The following is a 19785-nucleotide window of genomic DNA, read 5'->3' on the forward strand; positions in this document are numbered from 1 at the left end:
TTTCATGTACAATCATTATAAGTCAAACTTTTCATTTATAATCACCATAAAAAAGTCCTATGGTGATGGCTAGTGATGATAGGGGCAGGAGAAGGTGATCTCTGGGAACCTCTAGTCACGAACTGCACATAGGCGATGTGGGCAAGATAGTAATTCTGTGATGGGATGGAGGCAACATCACAGCACGGCAGCTACCCACATGACTGAGCAGCCCTGTTCAGGATCCACTCTGCTCAACCCACATGGGGAGGGGGCTTGAAAAAGTGCCCTAAAAATAGTTTGCCACACATCCACCTGACTGGGGAACCGCCCCCAGTAAGGTCACCCTCATTGCGGTCAAGATGCAGAAAAATGCCAAGCACAGATGACGACCTCAGACTCGAAAAAAGACTTTTCTTTGACACCACCAAATACTGATAGTAATATAAAACAATTGAAAGTTGTGCACATAGAAGATATTCCAATACAGTGTAACTATGATGATATATCTACTCCACTGAGGAAATTTGGAATTATAGTAGAAATTCGCATGAAATTTCTTGACATTGAGAAAAAATGGGAAGCTTGGGTAACATTTGATAAGCATGAAGATGCCTTTAACCTGAGCAGAAACTTCAATTCCCTGAAAATGTACAATTCTTTAGTCAAAGGAGCCTTAACAGATAAGGTTCCTAAAAATCTAGATGTATATAAACCTGTAGAATGGAATTCAGATAACCATCAAGATAATACTATAAAAGAAAGAATCCCCCAACCTCGTATGTGGATAGTAATTAAGGCTAAGGAAGAAAAATTTAATTACTATAAATTTAATAGATACCTACAACAGAGGGTAGGTGGCATTAAGAATGGAGATATAACAAGCTTTGGTAAGAATTCAATACTTGTTCATGCCAAATCAAAGACACAATCCAAGATGCTCTGTATGATGAATGTTGAAAATAGTGATATAATAGAAAAGGTAAGTCCTCACCAAAATTTTAGTTATGGAAGAGGAGTTATCCATGATAAAGACTTGTATGAATTGACTGAACTAGAAATATTAGAAATGTGCCCCACATCTATTTGGAAAGTGAAAAAGATCCCAAACAGTAATGTGATTTTACTTACTTTTGAGGATAACAATATACCAACTCATATAGCAATGGAAAATGAAAGAGTGAGAATTAGACCTTTCCATCCCAAAGCTCTACAGTGCTATAATTGTTTTAAATTTGGCCATCCATCAAAGATATGTAAGAATAATGAGGTATGTGGTAATTGCTCTGGCCCAACACACAGCCAATGCTTAGATACTCCCAAATGTACCAGTTAATAGAGTATGTGAAGAATACAAATTTGAAACAGCAGCTATAAATAAAGCTTATACTGAGCATATCTCAATAGGACATGCTAAGCAACTCTTAGGAAGAAAAAATAGCTATGCAAATGCTCTTACTACCCCAAGAAATCTACCTCATTCTACAAATCTCCCCACTACAAATGAAACGTCAACCTCTGGTGTAGCAACCCAACATTCAAGGCCAAATAATCAACATACTATGGTGAGAACTCCAAAGACAAATACAGATAATCTACCTCCAGATTACCAAAACGCCTCACATAGTAAAGAGGTGCAACCCTACAAAAAAAAAAAAAAACCCACCTTCCAGAAATCCACCTTGTTCTAGAGAAATGCAACACTCATGGCCAGATCAATATATTTTGATGAAAACAATAAGAACTAAGACAGATATACTACCCCCTGATCATAAACCACTTTCTAGCGAAATACCTCAAGCAGAATCCGCAAATACTGATACTACTCCAAGAAATCCACCCCATACAACAAATCCCTTCTCTGCGAATGAAACCTCAACCTCTGGGATAGCAGCCCCACATCCAGGGCCAGATGATCAACATACCTCGGCAAGAACACAAAACACTAAGGTAGATAACTTACCCCCTGATCATAAAAACATTCCATATAAAAAAGAGGGGCAACCCCCCAACCCTCCTCCATCTTCCAGCGTAGTGTCTCGGGCAGAATCACTACCGGACTCAATGGAGATTGAAAAAAAAAGAACAAGAACACCCTCACCCTCTCCATCAATTCCAAAGAAATGTAACCCTAGCAGATATATATTACAAGAAAAAGATAAAGGAGCCAAAAGCCAAAACTATCAAAATAGCTACTGAAGAAAAACTACCATCTTCACAAAAAGCTCATAAAGACAAAAAAAACTCAGAAACAACCTTGAATAAAGGACCTTCTCCCAGAAAATAGATACATTCACATCACTAATACAGTGGAACTGTCAGGGACTTAGAGCAAAGTATGAAGAGCTTAAAATCTTAATTTACGAATATTCTCCAGTAGGTGTATGCTTACAAGAAACAATGTTGGATGAACATACACCCTGTCCAAGAGAATATATATCCTTCAGAACTCCATATAATATAGAAACGGGAAGTCATGGAGGATGCCTTGTTTATGTACGAAGAGATATTCCCCATTTTCCAATTAGTATAAATACAACATTACAAGCAGTAGCAGTTCAAATACAATTAAAAAGAAAATACACCTTATGCTCTCTTTACCTGCCCCCAAACACCATGGTTACCCGGGAAGAAATAATAACTGATTAATCAACTCCCACAACAGTTTCTCATTATGGGCGACCTAAATGGCAGACACCCACTATGGGGAGATGTTACTACAAACCAAGAAGGGAATATTATAGCTTCAATTATAGAATATGAAGATCTAGGACTTTTGAATACTGGGGAGCCCACCCATTACCATATTCAAACAGATACTGTCTCTTGTCTAGATCTTACAATTTCTAGCCCCAACTGCACAATAGATTTCAGATGGAGACCAAATGATGACTGGCATAGCAGTGACCACGCCCCGATAATAATTGAAACAAGTGATGACCCACCAACTCAAAGATCACCAAAGTGGACATGATTGGGGCCAGTACTGATCCCTGCGGGACACCACTTATCATTTTTTCCTGATTTGAGAATTTGTCTCTAATTACTATTCTCATTTTCCTCCCAGTCAGGAAGTCTTTCATCCATTCCAATAATTTTCCTTTGTGTGTATTTTCATTTGTGAATACAGATTTTAAATGTTTGTTCATAATTTCAGCCATTTTTTATATCTATATTTTCTGTATTCCCTTGATGTGTGTGTTTGCATGTGTGTGAAAAGAAATACAGTCTTATTCTTCCCTAATCTTTTTACTTAAGGGGGCCGTCATGATGAATTTCTGAAAAAAAATTCCTGTCATCTAGTGGCCTTTGGCAAGCCAGTCCTGAAATATTTCAGCAAAATACCAAAAAATAAAGGAGTTATGGCTATTTTTCTTACCCCACCCCCACTTCCCAGTACACCTTCGCTGCACATATGTTTGACTAAGTTATTTCATCGCAATAAAAATGGCACAAATGCGATGTATTTTGTTATTCACTAATAAAGACTAGCTTGAAACTTGTCCTACACGTGGGGGAAAGCACTTCGCACTCGTGAGTAAACTGAGAGAATTATTGTGAGTAGGCGGAGAAAGCGAATTGTTGCTCCTTGGAGAACTTTTATTTACTTTTATTTGAAGCTATAATCATTTGAAGAATGCCAAAACATTCGAAGAAGAAAAGTGCGTTTCATGAAAGCTAAGAAACTGAATCAAATTATTGAGAAAGAGAGTGCTTTGCCTCGGTTATTACTGGAGATGACTCATAGCAGTGCTGCTGTGCACACAGGCTGGCTAAGCTGACCGCGTGTTATTGCACTCCTCTATCCCTCCATATCCTCTTTACTCAAATGACGTCACCGCAAACATCGAGCATGCGTGACGTACCATCATGTGCCTCTTCAAATGAAACGCTCCAAGTGCTTTTCGTCACGAGCGACTGTCATTGATCATAACTTTGGAAGGACACATAATCTTCTTTCTCACTTGGTTGGAGTCAATCCCATCATTACAAAAGCACTTGAGGAACAAGACAAAGACACAGAACGAAAAGGGACACCAAAAACCAGAAAGAGGAAGGGAAAACTATCGTTCAGCTCCAATTTCCACCCGGGAGCTTTCTAGTAAGCGAACCTGGCGACAATAAGGGCGGTGGTGCCTCCTGAAACCCTCGCCTTCTGAGCTGCTAATACCTCGTAAAAGGGGGGACCAGGTACCAGCTACACTTTATAATAACATGTGAATGACATAGAATGCATGAAGATTGTCGCAGAGAAAAAAAATCCAAATGAAATATATAAAAAATGCAGGGAAATGTATTTTGAACTTCAAAGCTCAATATCGCAAAACTACCCTTTTCTCTACATTTTTTCTATCTCCTCCGTAACTACTTGGCCGATTTTAATGGGGTTTGGATCATTTGAAAGTTGAATAGATTTGCAAACTTTTTATCTTGGGGTTTTTCATTTTTCGTGATAGAAGTCGATATATTGTATTTTATGTAAAAAAAATTACAACATTAAAAAAAAAAAAATATTCTCCTAAACTAAGAGGAAATTCCAAAAACTGTACGATAATTTTTAGGTATTGCTATTGAGCATTTGTGGTATTTTTTTCAGCATGCTCAGTCAATGGATAAATGAAAGTTTGTAATTTTTCATTTTTTTTTTTTTTTAATAACTTCATTGTTTTTCAACCAAATGATATGAAAATTGGTGGTGAACATCTCAGTATATGTATATATAACATATTAAAAAATCGCAAAATTGTGATCATAATTGATGAAGTTAATTTTCGAGCACGATGGCCCCCTTAAGTTATCAATAGACCTTTATTAGGTTTTCAAAATTACTACATGTATCAAAAGGCCTTTTCCCCATTACAGTGGAATTGACAATCTAACCTACCCTATCCAAAACCCATTCTTTCCCCTTCCCATCTTAGCACCTCATGTATGAGGAATCATGTGTCCAGCAACTGCTCGGTTTAAAGGCAATGCAACAACATGTAATACTTCCACAGCAGGGTCTGGTACCCAGAACTGGTTTACCCTATACCTACCCCCATCCACTCAATAAATTTGCAGGGCAAACAAGAATGTCCCTGCAGGCCATGTCATTTCCTTGATCATTTACAACTATTTTCCATTTCCTAAGTTTTTTCATCCTTCCTTGATCAACATACATTCCTCTTATATCTAGTGTCTCCTTAACCCATCCATCCACCTTATTTTTTTTGTCTTCCTTCAAATTTTCTGCATTTGCTTCTTTCTGTATGCCCAAACCATCTCAGCACTTTGATCTACCTTATCTGCTGGCTTTCTTCCCACCCCCAGCTCACTAAATGTGTATACTGTATATATGTTTTTTTCTTTCTCTATAGGTGTTGGAGTTGGTGGAGCAGATCCTTGAACTTCTGAGTAGTTTTGCAAAGCACAAAGGCAAAAGCTGTGTGGCAGTGAACCACATTCGTGATTCCCTCATAGCTCTGAGAGAGAGAGATACCAAGGGACACTTGTGGGAAAAGGCTGTTTTGTTTTTAGATCAGTATGAAACCAGGGTGAGTGGCATTCTTTCTACAGATGGATTTATGACACTTTTTCTTGATAAATTTCTTCTTTATAAGGAGGAAGAAACCTTAGGTATATAGTGTTTTTCTTTACTTCAGATTCGGCGAGAAGTTGAAAATGTTGGAGGGGAAGATTGTCAAGTATGGCGATGGGTGTCTGATATTCCGCCTTCACCAAGTATACTGGGACCACTAGGGGATCGGAGTCGACCCTTAGCCAAGACCTGGCAAGGCCAAGCCTTTGAGAGTTTGGAAACGACACATAACCTTCCTCCTGTCTCACCAACATCTTGCCTTAAAATTAGGAACATGTTTGACTGTGATGTGTAAGTGTTATGGATTACCTAACATAGTTAGAAGTGTAGATATTGTTTGCATGGTATTTTAATTTTTATTATATATATATGTGTATATATATAATATATATATATATATATATATATATATAAATACATAAATATATATATACAGATATATATATATATATATATATGCAAACAGAGTTAAACACCACAGCATTATCACAATTATTAATTTTCTATGTAATGTTTTCAGTTCTCCTCACTATAGTTCTGACTTTGGGAGGATGAGCATAATCGAGCTGTCCAAATTTATCCATTTAACACACAAGGTCCGAGGCCTTCCAGCCCCTCTTATGCCTTCTCTTATTCTTTTAGGAATTTCCCCTGTGGGGCTACAAGGAGAAGGATGCCTAGAGGGTGGAGGGGTGTGGAGTGTATTCAGGGATGGAATGGGTGGGAATGATTTTATGCCTTTTTCTTTTTGGCTAACCCCCTTGTAAGGGGGAAAAAGCCTTGGTATATGTATGTATGTATGTAACACACAAGGAGTCTTTCTCAAAATAGTAAATTACAAATCAACCCAGCACAATTGAACATGCACAGAACAACTACATTTTCACAGAATGAACAAAATGACACATTTCCGTATACCTTATAAACAAGTTCTAAGGTGACATGGAAAGGCTTACAGTGTGTGGGCCATTGACCTGACCCGAGCTGATTTTCTCAGAGGTGGGGGAGGGGGAGTCAGGGCAGTGGGCAATACGAGAGGGGTGGGGATAATCCCATTATTGGTGGGATTAGTTCTCACATGTCTAGAGGAGCTATTGAATAAAGGAATGGCTGATACCATATTAGACTGAATATTAATGGTTAAGAGCCATTTCCCTAATATACATAGCCTCTAACATTTTTAATTCTCTAACATCAACATTGGGTAACTACCTTAGTGATGTTAACTAGTTGTTCTATCAAGGGTAGACTGGTGCTTGTGCTGAAAATGGTTTTTAATTGCTCCCTGTTGGAGATGAAGCAACCTAGTTATGGACCAAAAGGTCTCCTGTCAGCATGTTCCTCCTTTGAAATCCTTTGGTTCAGAAGTGTGAACTAAACTTTGGTTCAAGACCTGACCAATATAGGTGACCCATAATCATCGCACATAGAATGATCTCAGGACTGAATGAACTAAATGATTACCTGGCATCAGAAAAACCGTACATAATGGGAATAGTAGAAACCAAACTAAAAGCAAAGCTACCATCTAACATTGTGGGACAAGGACTATACAACTGCTGGATGAAGAATGGAAATGAAAAACAAAGGGGAGTACTAATTCTGACCAAGAAAGACTTAAATGTGACAGTTACCAGAAGGAAAAAACTAGAATCAATTATGATAAAAGTAGAAAACAACCACATGAAAAGTAGAAAATTTGTAGTAGTGTATGTGCCCCTTAAAACACAGTCCTGGACAGAACACAATCATTCCAAATTGTTGGAGGATACTAAACATGAACTAACTGATATACTGAAAGAAGGAGGAAATACAGTGATTATGGGTGATTTTAACTGAAAAGAAATAAGTTGGGAAGAAATGACAATGAGGGGTGGAGAGGATGTATGGGGCAGCATACTACTCGATATGACCACTGAATACACATTGACTCAGTGGATAAAGGAAAATACCAGATACAGAAACAATGAGGAACCTTCAAGATTAAATTTAATACTTACGTCTGAACCTGAAATTGATTACGAAATGCCAATAGGAAAGAGTGACCATGTACTTACAGAATTTGAACTAAAACAGCATAAAGACCTAAGAAGAAAGGAGAAACATAGAATAAGAAGACCAATGTACAACAAAATGAATTTTGAGAAACTTCAAAAATTCTTTCATAATGCAAACTGGGAAAAATTCCTAATGATGAAGCAAGGATGGAAGAGTAAAGGAATATTAAAAGAAATTTATAATTAGGGTGTGATCAAATATGTACCACAACAACAGAAAGAAAGAACATACATAAAAAACTGGTACAACAAAAAATGTAGTGAAGCTAAGGATAAAAGAGACAAAGCATGGAAAAAATGGAAAATAAAAAAGCAAATGGCAAACATACATCAAACTAAGAAACATACATATACCAAGGGCTTTTCCCCCTTACAAGGGAGGTAGTCAAAAAGAAAAAGGCATAATAACCATTCCCACCCATTCCATCCCGAATACACTCCACTCCCCTCCACCCCCCACCCTCCCTCTTATCTTGGCACCTCCTTGATGAGGGGTCATCACTGCATCTTGTCCACTGCCCTAGTCAGAGGCAGTGTTGCAAGACACAGCACATCCACAGCAAGGCTGCTTCATTAAATTGGCGACCCCCCCCTCTCCATCCTCTCATGCAGAAAAGTAGAAGATGGGGAGAAATCCCTTTGGGCTGTGTCAAATTTTTCTCACACATACTACCTCACCCCCCATCCCCACCCACCCCACCTCATGCATCACAACATCATCCATATACAACCATTCTCCATTCACCCATCTTCTGTCCTCTCCCATCCTTCCTCAACAGACATTCCCCCCTTCCCCAGAGCCCTTTCACCCCATCCATCCATCTCATCCTAGATTGCCCCCTCATGTTCACTCCCTCCACATCTGCCTTCCATACCTCTTTTACTAGTCTTTCTTCACTCATTCTTTCCATATGTCCAAACAATCCCAATACTCTTTCATCCACCCTATCTCCCAACTTCCTTACCACCCCTGTTCTGCTCCTTGCCTCATTTCTCACTCTATCCAGCCTAGTAACCCCTATCATACTTCTCAGACACTTCATCTCAAACACATTCAAACTCCTTTTCTCCCCCTCTCTTATGCTCCATGTTTCTGCCCCATACAGTGCTGTTGGCACAATCACTCCTTCATGCAATCTCCTAGCATCCATTCCCAAATATCTATTCCTCATTACACTTTTCAATCCACCAAGGCATCCACTCGCCTCCCTCAATCCACACTCCACCTCCACCTCCACTCCACCCTTTCCTGCCACATTTGCATCCAAGTATCTAAAACTATCCACTTCCTCCAGTCTCTCTCCCTTAACGCTCACCTCCAGTCTGCCGCCACCCTCACCCCCTTACATCTCATCACCTTACTTTTACCCACACCTACCCCCAGCCAAACTAAGAAAAGATTATGTAAAAATATGCAGAGAAGAAAAGAGAAATTATGAAAAGGAAATAATAGAAAAATGCAAGGAACAACCAAAACTATTTTACAGACATGTGAACGGTAAACTAAAAAACAAGCAAGAAATAGAGAAGCTGTGCCCAGGAAGTCATGAATATACAGAAGAACAGGAAATGGCAGAAGTTATGAACAAGCACTTCAAATCGGTATTCACAATTGAGAACACACCTAACTGTGAGTGAATAGAGAGACAGAAATCCCCCCAATGAAGGAAATAACTGTAACAAAGAAGGAAATTAATGACCAAATTATAAACCTTGATGTCAGAAAATCGCATGGTCCGGATGGAATTGCAAATTGGATACTGAAGGAATGCGTAGAAGAATTAACAGATAAAATACACACTATAATCAAATGCTCAAAGAAGGGAAGGTACCACAAGACTGGAAAAATGCAAACATTGTACCAATATATAAAGGAGGAAACAAAAAAAATCCAACTAACTACAGACCGGTCTCCCTAACCAGCACAGTAGCTAAAATATGAGAAAGTGATCAAAAGTAGATGGGTTAAACACCTGGAAGAAAAATCTATACTAAACCCAAACCATTTTGGATTTAGACAAGGAAAACCATGTACAACAAACCTGATCTGCTTCTACTCGAGACTAATAGATATGATAGAAGAGAGGGATGGATGTGCAGACTGTGCCTATCTGGACCTACTAAAGGCATTTGACAAAGTACCATACAAGAAATTAATAAGAAAATTGGAATCAATAGGTGGCATCACAGGTGAACTATTAGAATGGATGGAAGACTTCCTGACTGGGAGAAAAAGAGGGTAGTAATTAGAGACAAATATTCGAAATGGGAAGAAATGATAAGTGGCATTCCACAAGCGTCTGTGCTGGCTCCAATCATGTTTGCCCAATACATAAATGACATGGATGAAGGAGTTGAATGTTATATGAATTTCTTCGCAGATGAAGCAAAAATATTGAAGAGGGTAAGAACGGAGGAGGACTGTGATTCATTGCAATCAGACCTGGCCAAAATCTGGAAATGGACTCAAAAGTGGGAAGTGAACTTCAATATCAAGAAGTGTAGCATAATGGAGTTTCAAAAAAGTTAAAACATAATTTTAAAAAATTATAAAATTGGTGAAGAAGAAATCGAGGAAGTGCACTCGGAAAGGGACCTTGGAGTAATAATCAGTAAAGACATGACACCGGATAAACATATAAACAAAATAATCGGAGAAACCTTCAACCTATTAAGGTCAATGAAAGTGGCATTTGATTATTTGGATGAAGAAATGATTAAGAAAATATTAGTTACATTGATTAGACCAAAACTGGAATACGCAGTGACACTATACCCAGTACTATAAAGAGTACAAGGAAACTAGAAAGAATACAGAGAGCAACGACAAAGTTGGCACCAGCTCTTTCCAAATTAACCTGTGAACAAAGATTATCGAAATTGGAACTACCAACACTGGAGCAGAGAAGAGAAAGAGGTGCTCTACTGACTAAATTTAGAATCATAAAAGGAATGGAAATCCTTGATAGGAATGACTTACTAAAAAATGACAATGAAAAAAACAAGAGGTCATGAAAAGAAACTCAAAAAGGATAACTATAGAAGAGATCAGAAAAAGAATAGCTTCTCACACAGAGTGCTGGATACCCGGAATAACTTAGATAAAAAAACAGTGTGTGCAAATACTATTCAAGATTTTAAGAAAAAACTTGATGCTGAAAGATACAAAGATGGGTCACAATGAGCATAGCTTCCTTCCTGTATAATACAGCTAGGTACATGGATGGGGTGGTGCGAGAGGTAAATGCAAGGGTAGTGGGTCAGGGATTGGAGATGGTTAAAGAAAATGCAGAAAAGCGGGAGATAAGCCAGTTGTTGTTTGCTGACAACTCTGTGCTTGTGGCAGTATTAGAAGAGGGATTGAGGAAGTTAGTGACAGAATTTGGAAAGGTGTGTGAAAAAAGGAAGTTAAAGATAAATGTGGGTAACAAGAAGGTGATGAGATGTACAAGGGGAGAAAATGGCAGCAGACTGGAAGTGAGTATTAAGGGAGAGAGACTGGAGGAAATGGGTAGTTTCAAATATTTGGATGTAAATGTGGCAGGAAGGGAGGAGTGGGGGTGGAGGTAGAATGTAGATTGAGAGAAGGGTGTAAATGCCTAGTGGGGGGGGGGGGTTAAAAATTGTAATGAGAAATAGACATTTGGGAATGGATGCTAAGAGGAGGTTGTATGAAAGTGATTGTGCCAACAGCATTTATGGGGCAGAAACATACTGTAGAATATAAGAGAGGAAGAGAGAAGGAGTTTGAATGTGTTTGAGATGAGGTGTCAGAGAAATATGATAGGGGTTACTAGGTTGGATAGAGTGAGAAATGAGAAGGTGAGGAGGAGAACAGGAGTGGAAAGGAAGTTGGGAGAAAGGGTTGATGAAAGAGTATTGGGATGGTTTGGACATATGTAGAGAATGAGTGAAGAAAGACTAGTAAATGAGGTGTGGAAAGCAGAGGTGGAAGGAATGAATATGAGGGGTTGACCTAGGATGAGATGGATTGATGGGGTAAAAAGTGCATTAGGAAAGAGGGGAATGTTTGTTGAGGAAGTATGGAAGGGGACAGAAGATAGGGGTGAATGGAGAATGGTTGAATATGGATGATGATGTGATTCATGAGGGGGAGTGGGTGGGTGATGGAGGATGAGGGAGTATGTATGAAAAATAAATTGACACAGCCCAAAGGGATTTCTCCCCGTCTTCTCCTTTTCTGCATGAGGGGATGGAGAGGGGGGTCGGTGATTTAATGAAGCAGTCTTTCTGTGGATGTGCTGTGTCTTGCGACACTGCTTCTGACCCAGGGCAGTGGACAAGATGCAGTGATGACCCATTATCCAGGAGGTGCCAAGATAAGAGGGAGGGAAGAGGGTAGAGGGGATTGGAGTATGTAGGGGATGGAATGTGTGGGAGTGGTTTCTGTCTCTTTGTTTTTGGCTACCTCCCTTGTAAAGGGGAAAAGGCCTTTGGTATATGTATGTATGTTCAATCATCATAGCTCTAATTGTCATGAAGCTACTCAAACCTACCTGTGAATATCAAGGTGTTCTTTGATAGGATCCAGGGGGTTGCTCATAGCTGAATAAAATATCTGGTTTTAACCAGGACAGAATCATGCAAGAATCTCATGGTAGGGAGGAGGCTAACCCATTAAGAATTTGTAGGCTTAATACATTTCATTCTGGCTAATGCCACTTCAAGTTATTAAACTAAGGAAATCCTTTTCTCCTCTAAGGAGTTAAAGGCTATCATGGTCAATCCAATTAAGAATGTTTTTGCAAGTCAAAACTTCTTTTTGGCCTATGCTAGATGATTGTATTCATCCAGGAGAGACACCACACCATCAGCTTAAAGTCCTGGATTGAGTTGAATAGAATTGTTTGGGATTAGCCAGAAGAAAACTGTAATTTATGTTATTGTAGCAAAAGGGGTTAATTATAAGAGCCCTAACATTTTCATCATGAGCCCCTGACCTGAAATGAATAAAATTGAGTGGTAACGTCTATAAAGTACATAATTGTTTCAAAGGAGTGGATGTAGTACAGTATCCGCAAAGTAGTATAGAGCGCTCCCCATTGAAATCAGGGCTAAAAAGCGCTCTGAACCTTTTGTGTTTCCCGCCACTGTCAGGCATCTTGTCATTATTATTTTACATCTGGCAACTCAGCCAGCTCTCAGGCAGCTCAGCCAGCTTGCATTTTCCCGCCTCAGTGCTCTTTGAGCTCTTGTGGAGAGGGGTTGTGTTATTTTTTGCTCCAGCCTCCTTCCCCTATATTCGTTGTTTCACTTTGTGGTGCTGCAGTTTTAGGAGACATTCATCCTGATGGCTCCTACTAACCTTAGTGGTGAGGAAAAGGCTCGTATTTTGGCCTGGAAGACTGAAATGTGTCGACAAAATAGATTTCAAGATATGCAAGGCAAGATGAGAGCACCATTTGACGTCTGGTCATTACAGCTCGTGGCCTCCCACCTAACATCATACCACCTTGAAAACCTGTCCCTGGAAGGTCTAGATAGACCTCTAAGTCTACTGACAACCTCCTATGATGTGAATGACTCAAGGATTCAAAGATTACAGCAGGTGAACTCAAAAAAAGGCATCTGACTTTGCTGCAAGGAATGTCAGAATGAACCATACAGCATCGGTTGCAGGAGCTCAGCCTACCCACATACAAGCCTGCTGACCAACCGCTCCTTACCCCACCAGTGGTGAAGAAGAGACTTTGGTTTGCATATAAATACAAAGACTGGACTGCTAAACAGTGGAGGAAGGTACTGTTCAGTGACAAAAGTACCTTCAAATGTGTCAGACCACAGCCAAGGAGGATTGGATGTCTCAAAAATTCCAATTGCTACTCTCCTCAGTGTGATGGTGTGGGGTTCATTTAGTAGTGCAGGGGGTTGTGCAGGATTGTTTTTCCTTCTGAAAAATGTGACAATGGGAGCTAATAATTATATCTAAGTGCTAGATGACCATATGTTGTATTTTTTTTTAGATTCATGGATATGAGAAATTTTTGCAGGATAATGCACCATGCCATAAGGCAAAACCAGTGATGAAATGGTTTTCTGATCATAATGTTTAGTTTATTGAGTGGCCAGGTAACTTTCCTGACATCAATCCAATGGAGAATTATTGGAATTATGTGAAAAATTGGCTCTCAACCTGCAACACATCATCTGTGCCATGGCTCTCCCACAAGATCTTGAAAATGTATATACGTAGATATACCAAAGGCTTCTTTCCTCCTTACAAGGGAAGTAGCCAAAAAACAAAGGCCACTCTCACCCATTCCATCCCTATCACACTCCACCCCCTTCCCTCCCTCTTTTCTTGGCACCCCCTGGATGACTGGTTTTTCCTGCATCTTGTCCACTGCCCTGGGTCAGAAGCAGTGTCACAGGACACAGCACATCCACAACAAGGCCGCTTCATCAAAATCAGCGACCCCTCCTCCCCCTCTGTCTCCTCATGCTGAAAAGAAGCCTCTTTTACCCCATCCATCCATCTCATCCTAGGTCACCCCCTCATGTTCACTCCTTCCACATCTGCCTTCCACACCTCTTTCACTAGTCTTTTTTCACTCATTCTTTCCATGTGTCCAAACCATCCCAATACTCTTTCATCCACCCTATCTCCCAGCTCCCTTTCCACCCCCATTCTCCTCCTCACCTCCTCATTTCTTACTCTATCCAGCCTAGTAACCCCTATCATACTTCTCAGACACCTCATCTCAAACAAATTCAAACTCCTCTCTTATGTTGCATGTTTCTGCCCCCATACAATGCTGTCAGCACAATCACTCCTTCATATAACCTCCTCTTAGCATCCATTCCCAAATGTCTATTTCTCATTACAATTTTTAATCCACCAAGGCATTTACTCACTTCTCTTAATCTATATTCTACCTCCACTTCCACTCCTCCCTTTCCTGCCATGTTTGCACCAAGGTATCTAAAACTATCCACTTCCTCCAGTCTCTCTCCCTTAATATTCACCTCCAGCCTACTGCCACTCTCTCCCCTTGTATATCTCATCACCTTACTTTTGCCCACATCTATCTTCAGCTTCCTTCTTTCACACAGTTTCTCAAACACTGTCACTAACTTCCTCAATCCCTCCTCTGATCCTGCTACAAGCGCAGTGCCATCAGCAAACAACTGGCTTATTTCCCACTTTTCTCCATTTTCTTTAACCATCTCCAATCCCCAACTCACCGCCCTTGCATTTACCTCTCGCACCACCTCATCCATGTATAAGTTGAACAGCCAGGGTGACATAACACATCCCTAACGAAGTCCCACCTTTACCTCAAACCACTCACTCTCTCCATTTCTAATCCTGACACATGCTCTACTACTCTCTTAAAAACTCTTGACAGCACCTAAAAGCTTTCCTCCTATCCCATATATCTGCAATACCTCCCACAGTGCTTTCCTGTCTACCCTATCATAAGCCTTTTCCAAATTCATAAAAGCCCAAAAAACATCCTTATGTTCTCCTATAGCTTTCTCACATATGTCTTACCACAAAAATCTGATCTACACAACCTCTACTTATCCTAAACCCACACTGTTCCTCTCCTAATTTTTTCAATCAAGATCCTCCCATAAGCCTTCTCAACTATACTGAACAAGCTAATCCATCTGAAACTACTACACTCACACCAGAGAAATAGAGCTGGATTACTTCAGAAAACTGTCTGATTCAATGCCAAGACATCTACAAAGGGTCAAGCTAAAGGACAGTTGACCAAATACTAGAAACTGAGTATTGTTTAATTTCATAACATTATTTTTGAGGGGGAGGGGCACTATATACTTTTTGCGGATACTGTATTCTTAAGAGAGTAGACCATAGACTGCTGCTGGAAGGATCAAATATTACTTAGTGAGGTATGTGGGTGCCTGGAAATATTAATTGTTGCCTCATTTTTCACCAACTGGTACCTGCAGTCTCACAGTATCCAGCAAGTCCTAAGGCCCTCACATAGATCTTCTATGGTTTATTACTGTGGGTCTGTTTTTATGTCACCAACTGGTAGGAGAAGGAGGAGGGGAGCTGTTGTCATTTTATGTGAAAATGTTAAGGTTAAACAAAGGTAATAGGTAGAGATATTGGGTGTGGTATGGAGACCACCTGCTAGCCCCTTGGGACTGGGTCTCTGGATAAAGGTGAAGATATTTAAGGGATTTGAGGAAAAGGACTGAAGAGATAATTTTCTCGGAATCCCATCTTACAAAGACCATCACATGCATGTACCTATTGCTGGCTTCATTTGTTCCTGTAACACTTGCATGTGTAAAAAGCAGATGGAGAGGTGCATCCCACATATTCATTGGGTTCAAGTAACCATTTCTTTGGTTTTATTTGATGTAAACTACTGTGAGTAAGGTTTGTTCCTGGAAACCATTTTTCTTTCAATCTAATCTTCCTTCAGAGAATTTGGAGACGATTGGGCGGAACGGGTGCAGGACAGCTTACTTGAAAAGTGCGAGGGAATCCTCATTCTCCATATTGCTGTGGACCGCAGTTCGAAAGAGGGATGTGTTTACCTTAAGTGTTCTTCCCCCGCCGAAGCTGGCAAGGCTTTTAGAGCTCTACATGGTTGGTGGTATGATAGTAAGTATTTTAATTTCTAAAGTTGTCTTTAGTTATTGATGTTGTTAGTTGACATATTGGTTCACATTGGAAAAGCATACTAGGGTTCTTTTGGTCCATAACAAAAACAGATACTACCCTATCTATGCCCAAGCAATCCATACAACAGTGACCACAGACCACAGTATTATTTCCTTTGCTGTTCAGAGAGACTGGGCTGCTCAGCCAGTCTAGGGAATGAGAACACTGTTCAACCTGGGCAAGCATGACCACACACCCCTGGCCCAGTCTTGGAACATGTTAAGGCACTTACATAAGCAGATGGCTGGACAAGAAGTTGTCAGCAACAAAAATATGAGACTACATCTAGTGAAATACCTTAGTGAATTGGAGTAATGGCTAACACCTAGGATGTCAGACACCTAAAGCCTTCAGTATGTCACTCACTTTGCTCACTCTTGACATATTAGAATCCTCAAAATACCCAACTGTCACATTGGGGGAGTAGAGTCTACCTACCATAAATCCTAGAATACTGATATTTAGAATGCACATGTAATGTTTTTCCACATAAGAAATATTACTGGGATGGGGGAGTAGCTTGATGTGCCAATTGTAGCCACAGAATTGAAACAGACAGGAAATTTTATCCTTGTATACAAGCAATTCATGTACACCACTGTCATTCATTTTATTTTTTATATATATATTTTTTCTATTTATTTTATTTTCTTTTTTCTTTTTTTGCATCCAACCTAGTTATGGACCCAAAGGTCTCCTGTCGGCATGCTCTTTCTTTGTAATCCTTTATAATCTGTGCATCCACAGCTTGGTTGTCCATGATGAAAGATACAAAAGCCTGGCAGAAAAATATATAGGCTGAAGAATGATACTGGCTCGACCAAAATAACAGTCATTGACCACATCCATACACAACCCAAAATTCTTTGTATGAATCAACATTGAAGAATGTCTAGAACAGATTTCAAAATAAGTTCTTGAATTCTTGCATACTACATTACCTCAATATGAAACAAAAAATTCAACAGATAATACCTACTGATATCCCTTTACAACTCCATTTAACTCTTCACTAAATCTCTTCCTTCTACTCTATACCATCATAGTCGTCTGTACTTTTGTCCTATCAGCCCTAATAATTATCTTCACTGATCCATAAAAGATTAAGTACTGTAAGAGTCAGAATCTGATCAACCCAGCCCATTCCTTCACAAAAACTGCACAGCTCCTTGTTCTGTTTCCTATTATTATTTTTATTATGATTCTGCCTTACATTTTTGTGATAAAATTTTCCTTCATAAATTAGCACTATACTTGTGTTCTTTCAGTCTTCAGGTACATACCCCATCTAGCATATATTACAAACCCATTGTGTGGTCAAGAAGGGGATTTCAGTATAGTGCTGAGGTATTTATAGCCTAAACCTAATATTTTTGTGTACTTTTCATTTCAGGTAGCCTGGTGACTGTCAAGTTCCTAAGGGATGAGCGCTACCACCAACGCTTTCCCACTGCCCGATACGCCAGCCGTCCCCTTGGACCCTCCAACAATAAACGCCTTTCTTTGCAGACGCCTCTGCGCCCGTCACCTTTAGAACGCTCTTAATCCAGTCCACATACCATAGCCACATCTAATTAGGTCAAATTCCTTTTTTGCACTATAGCACTCTGTTGTATTTTTTTGAGACTGAAAGTAGGCCAAGGTCTTGGTTGAAGTCAAGTGTGTGAAAGAGGTGGTTAAACTGAAGATGAAGAAATGGATAGTCAGATACAGATACACGTTTTAGTTTTATACAGGTGTTGTTACGATGAGCCCTGTCCTATTTTTCCCTACAACCAGTTGTTTGCAATGTCCTTTTTTTCACATGCCATGCAGCACATTTGGTGAAATGATGCTGCTTCTTAACTTTTACCATTTATAAAGTGAGATACTATATATTTTATGTTGTAAGCAAAGCTGCCTTTACATGGAAGGGTGATAGTGTGGTAATTTTTATCAAGAAGGTTGGTCATATTGACACAGATATAGGTCTGAATGACTTAAAAAGGGCTCCAGAATTATCAGATGGCATAGGAAGTCCTTTTTAGATAACGAGGCTACTTGCAAGTACACGAGTGTATGACACTGGCTGTGAGCAGGTAGGAAGGGAAAGTAAAACCCAAAGAGTTGAACAGTACCTGTGAGATACTGTCTACTCCTTAGAACACTGTTTTTAGATTTTAACCACACAACCAGATATCACCCAGCCATATGTTTCATGGTCTATTTTGCTTGAGTTTATTGTGATGGGAGAGATGCCAGCCTTGTAGCAAGTGTTCAGCCATGTGTTCAAAGTTTAAACTGGCTACACAGTGCCGTACTGTGTAGACTTTGCCATGACTGCCAGCTTTGGGGCTATTTCGTCCAATAGCTCTTCCAGTTACGTATGTCATTGTTGAAACACCTTACCATTGATAATAAAGAGTGGTTTTATAAGATTATTGCCATAATTGAATAGTAGTATAAGACTATAAACTCAAGTCATTTATTGCTTGAAGTTGACCATTCCCCCATTTAGTTTTTGTAATATCAAAGAAATATAGCCATCCCTTTATTTTGCATTTTTCATTTCATCTTATTGGTATGTCCAACCTTTCCTTGATGAAAAGTATGGTGTAATCACAACAGATCATGGTAATTTATAAACATTTATTTACTTATAGTGCCTGGAGAAAATTTATAATAAAAATATATATCGGAGTGTTGTGGAAAATATAGTAATGTATTAGAACCTATGATGTGTGTACTTATATCACATGAAATAGAGTAGAATGTAACCAGAAGAGCAGTTTACTCCTCCATTATAAAGAGTAACAGAAAGACAAATGCATACATACATATACCATGGGTTTTTCCCCTACAATGGAGGTAGCTAAAGTCAAAGGCATAAGTCCAGTCACATCCATTTCATCCCCATATACTCCACTTCCACTTACCACCCCTCCTTCCCTCTTTTCTTGGCTCCACCTGGATGATGGGTCATCCCTGCATCTCACCCACTGCCCTGGGTCAAAAGTGATGTAGGAAAACAACATATTCACAGCAAGACTGCTTCAATTAATTGGCAAAAAAAAAAAAAAAAAAAAACACCCCATCTGTCCCCCCATGCAGAAAAAGAGAAGACAGGGTGAAATCCCTTTGGGCTGCATCAAAATATCATTCACACATACTCTCACCACCCCCAATACCCCAACCACTCCCATGCATCACAGTATCATCCATACATAAACATTCTCCACTCACCTCTATCTTCTGCCTTCTCCCGTCCTTCCTCAACAGACATTTCCCCCTTTCCCAGTGCCCCTTTTACCCCATCCACCTCTGCCTTCCACATTTCTTTTACTATTTTTTTTTCCACTTGTTCTTTCCATTTGTCCAAACCATCCCAATACTTTCATCAACACTATCTCCCAGCTCCCATTCCACCCCTGCTGTCCTCCTCACCTCCTTGTTTCTTACTCTATCCAGCCTAGTAACCCATACCATACTTCTCAGGCATTTGGTCTCAAACACATTTA

General features: G+C 39.7%; 1 protein-coding gene across 1 annotated transcript in view; it reads left to right on the plus strand.

Annotated features, from left to right (window-relative positions):
- The window catches only part of MAN1 (LEM domain-containing inner nuclear membrane protein MAN1), a 79045-nt gene extending 60224 nt beyond the window's left edge, over positions 1-18821 (plus strand). Inside the window, exons 6-9 of the mRNA XM_076176063.1 lie at positions 5340-5516; positions 5625-5851; positions 16047-16228; positions 17682-18821. Coding sequence (XP_076032178.1) covers positions 5340-5516; positions 5625-5851; positions 16047-16228; positions 17682-17833 — 738 coding nt within the window. The 3' untranslated portion in view covers positions 17834-18821. The remainder of the gene's footprint in view (positions 1-5339; positions 5517-5624; positions 5852-16046; positions 16229-17681) is intronic.
- The last annotated feature ends 964 nt before the right edge of the window (positions 18822-19785 follow it).

The sequence above is a fragment of the Oratosquilla oratoria genome, chromosome 38, assembly GCF_046742065.1.
Source record: "Oratosquilla oratoria isolate Oo_2021 chromosome 38, ASM4674206v1, whole genome shotgun sequence".
In the NCBI taxonomy this organism is placed as follows: domain Eukaryota; kingdom Metazoa; phylum Arthropoda; class Malacostraca; order Stomatopoda; family Squillidae; genus Oratosquilla; species Oratosquilla oratoria.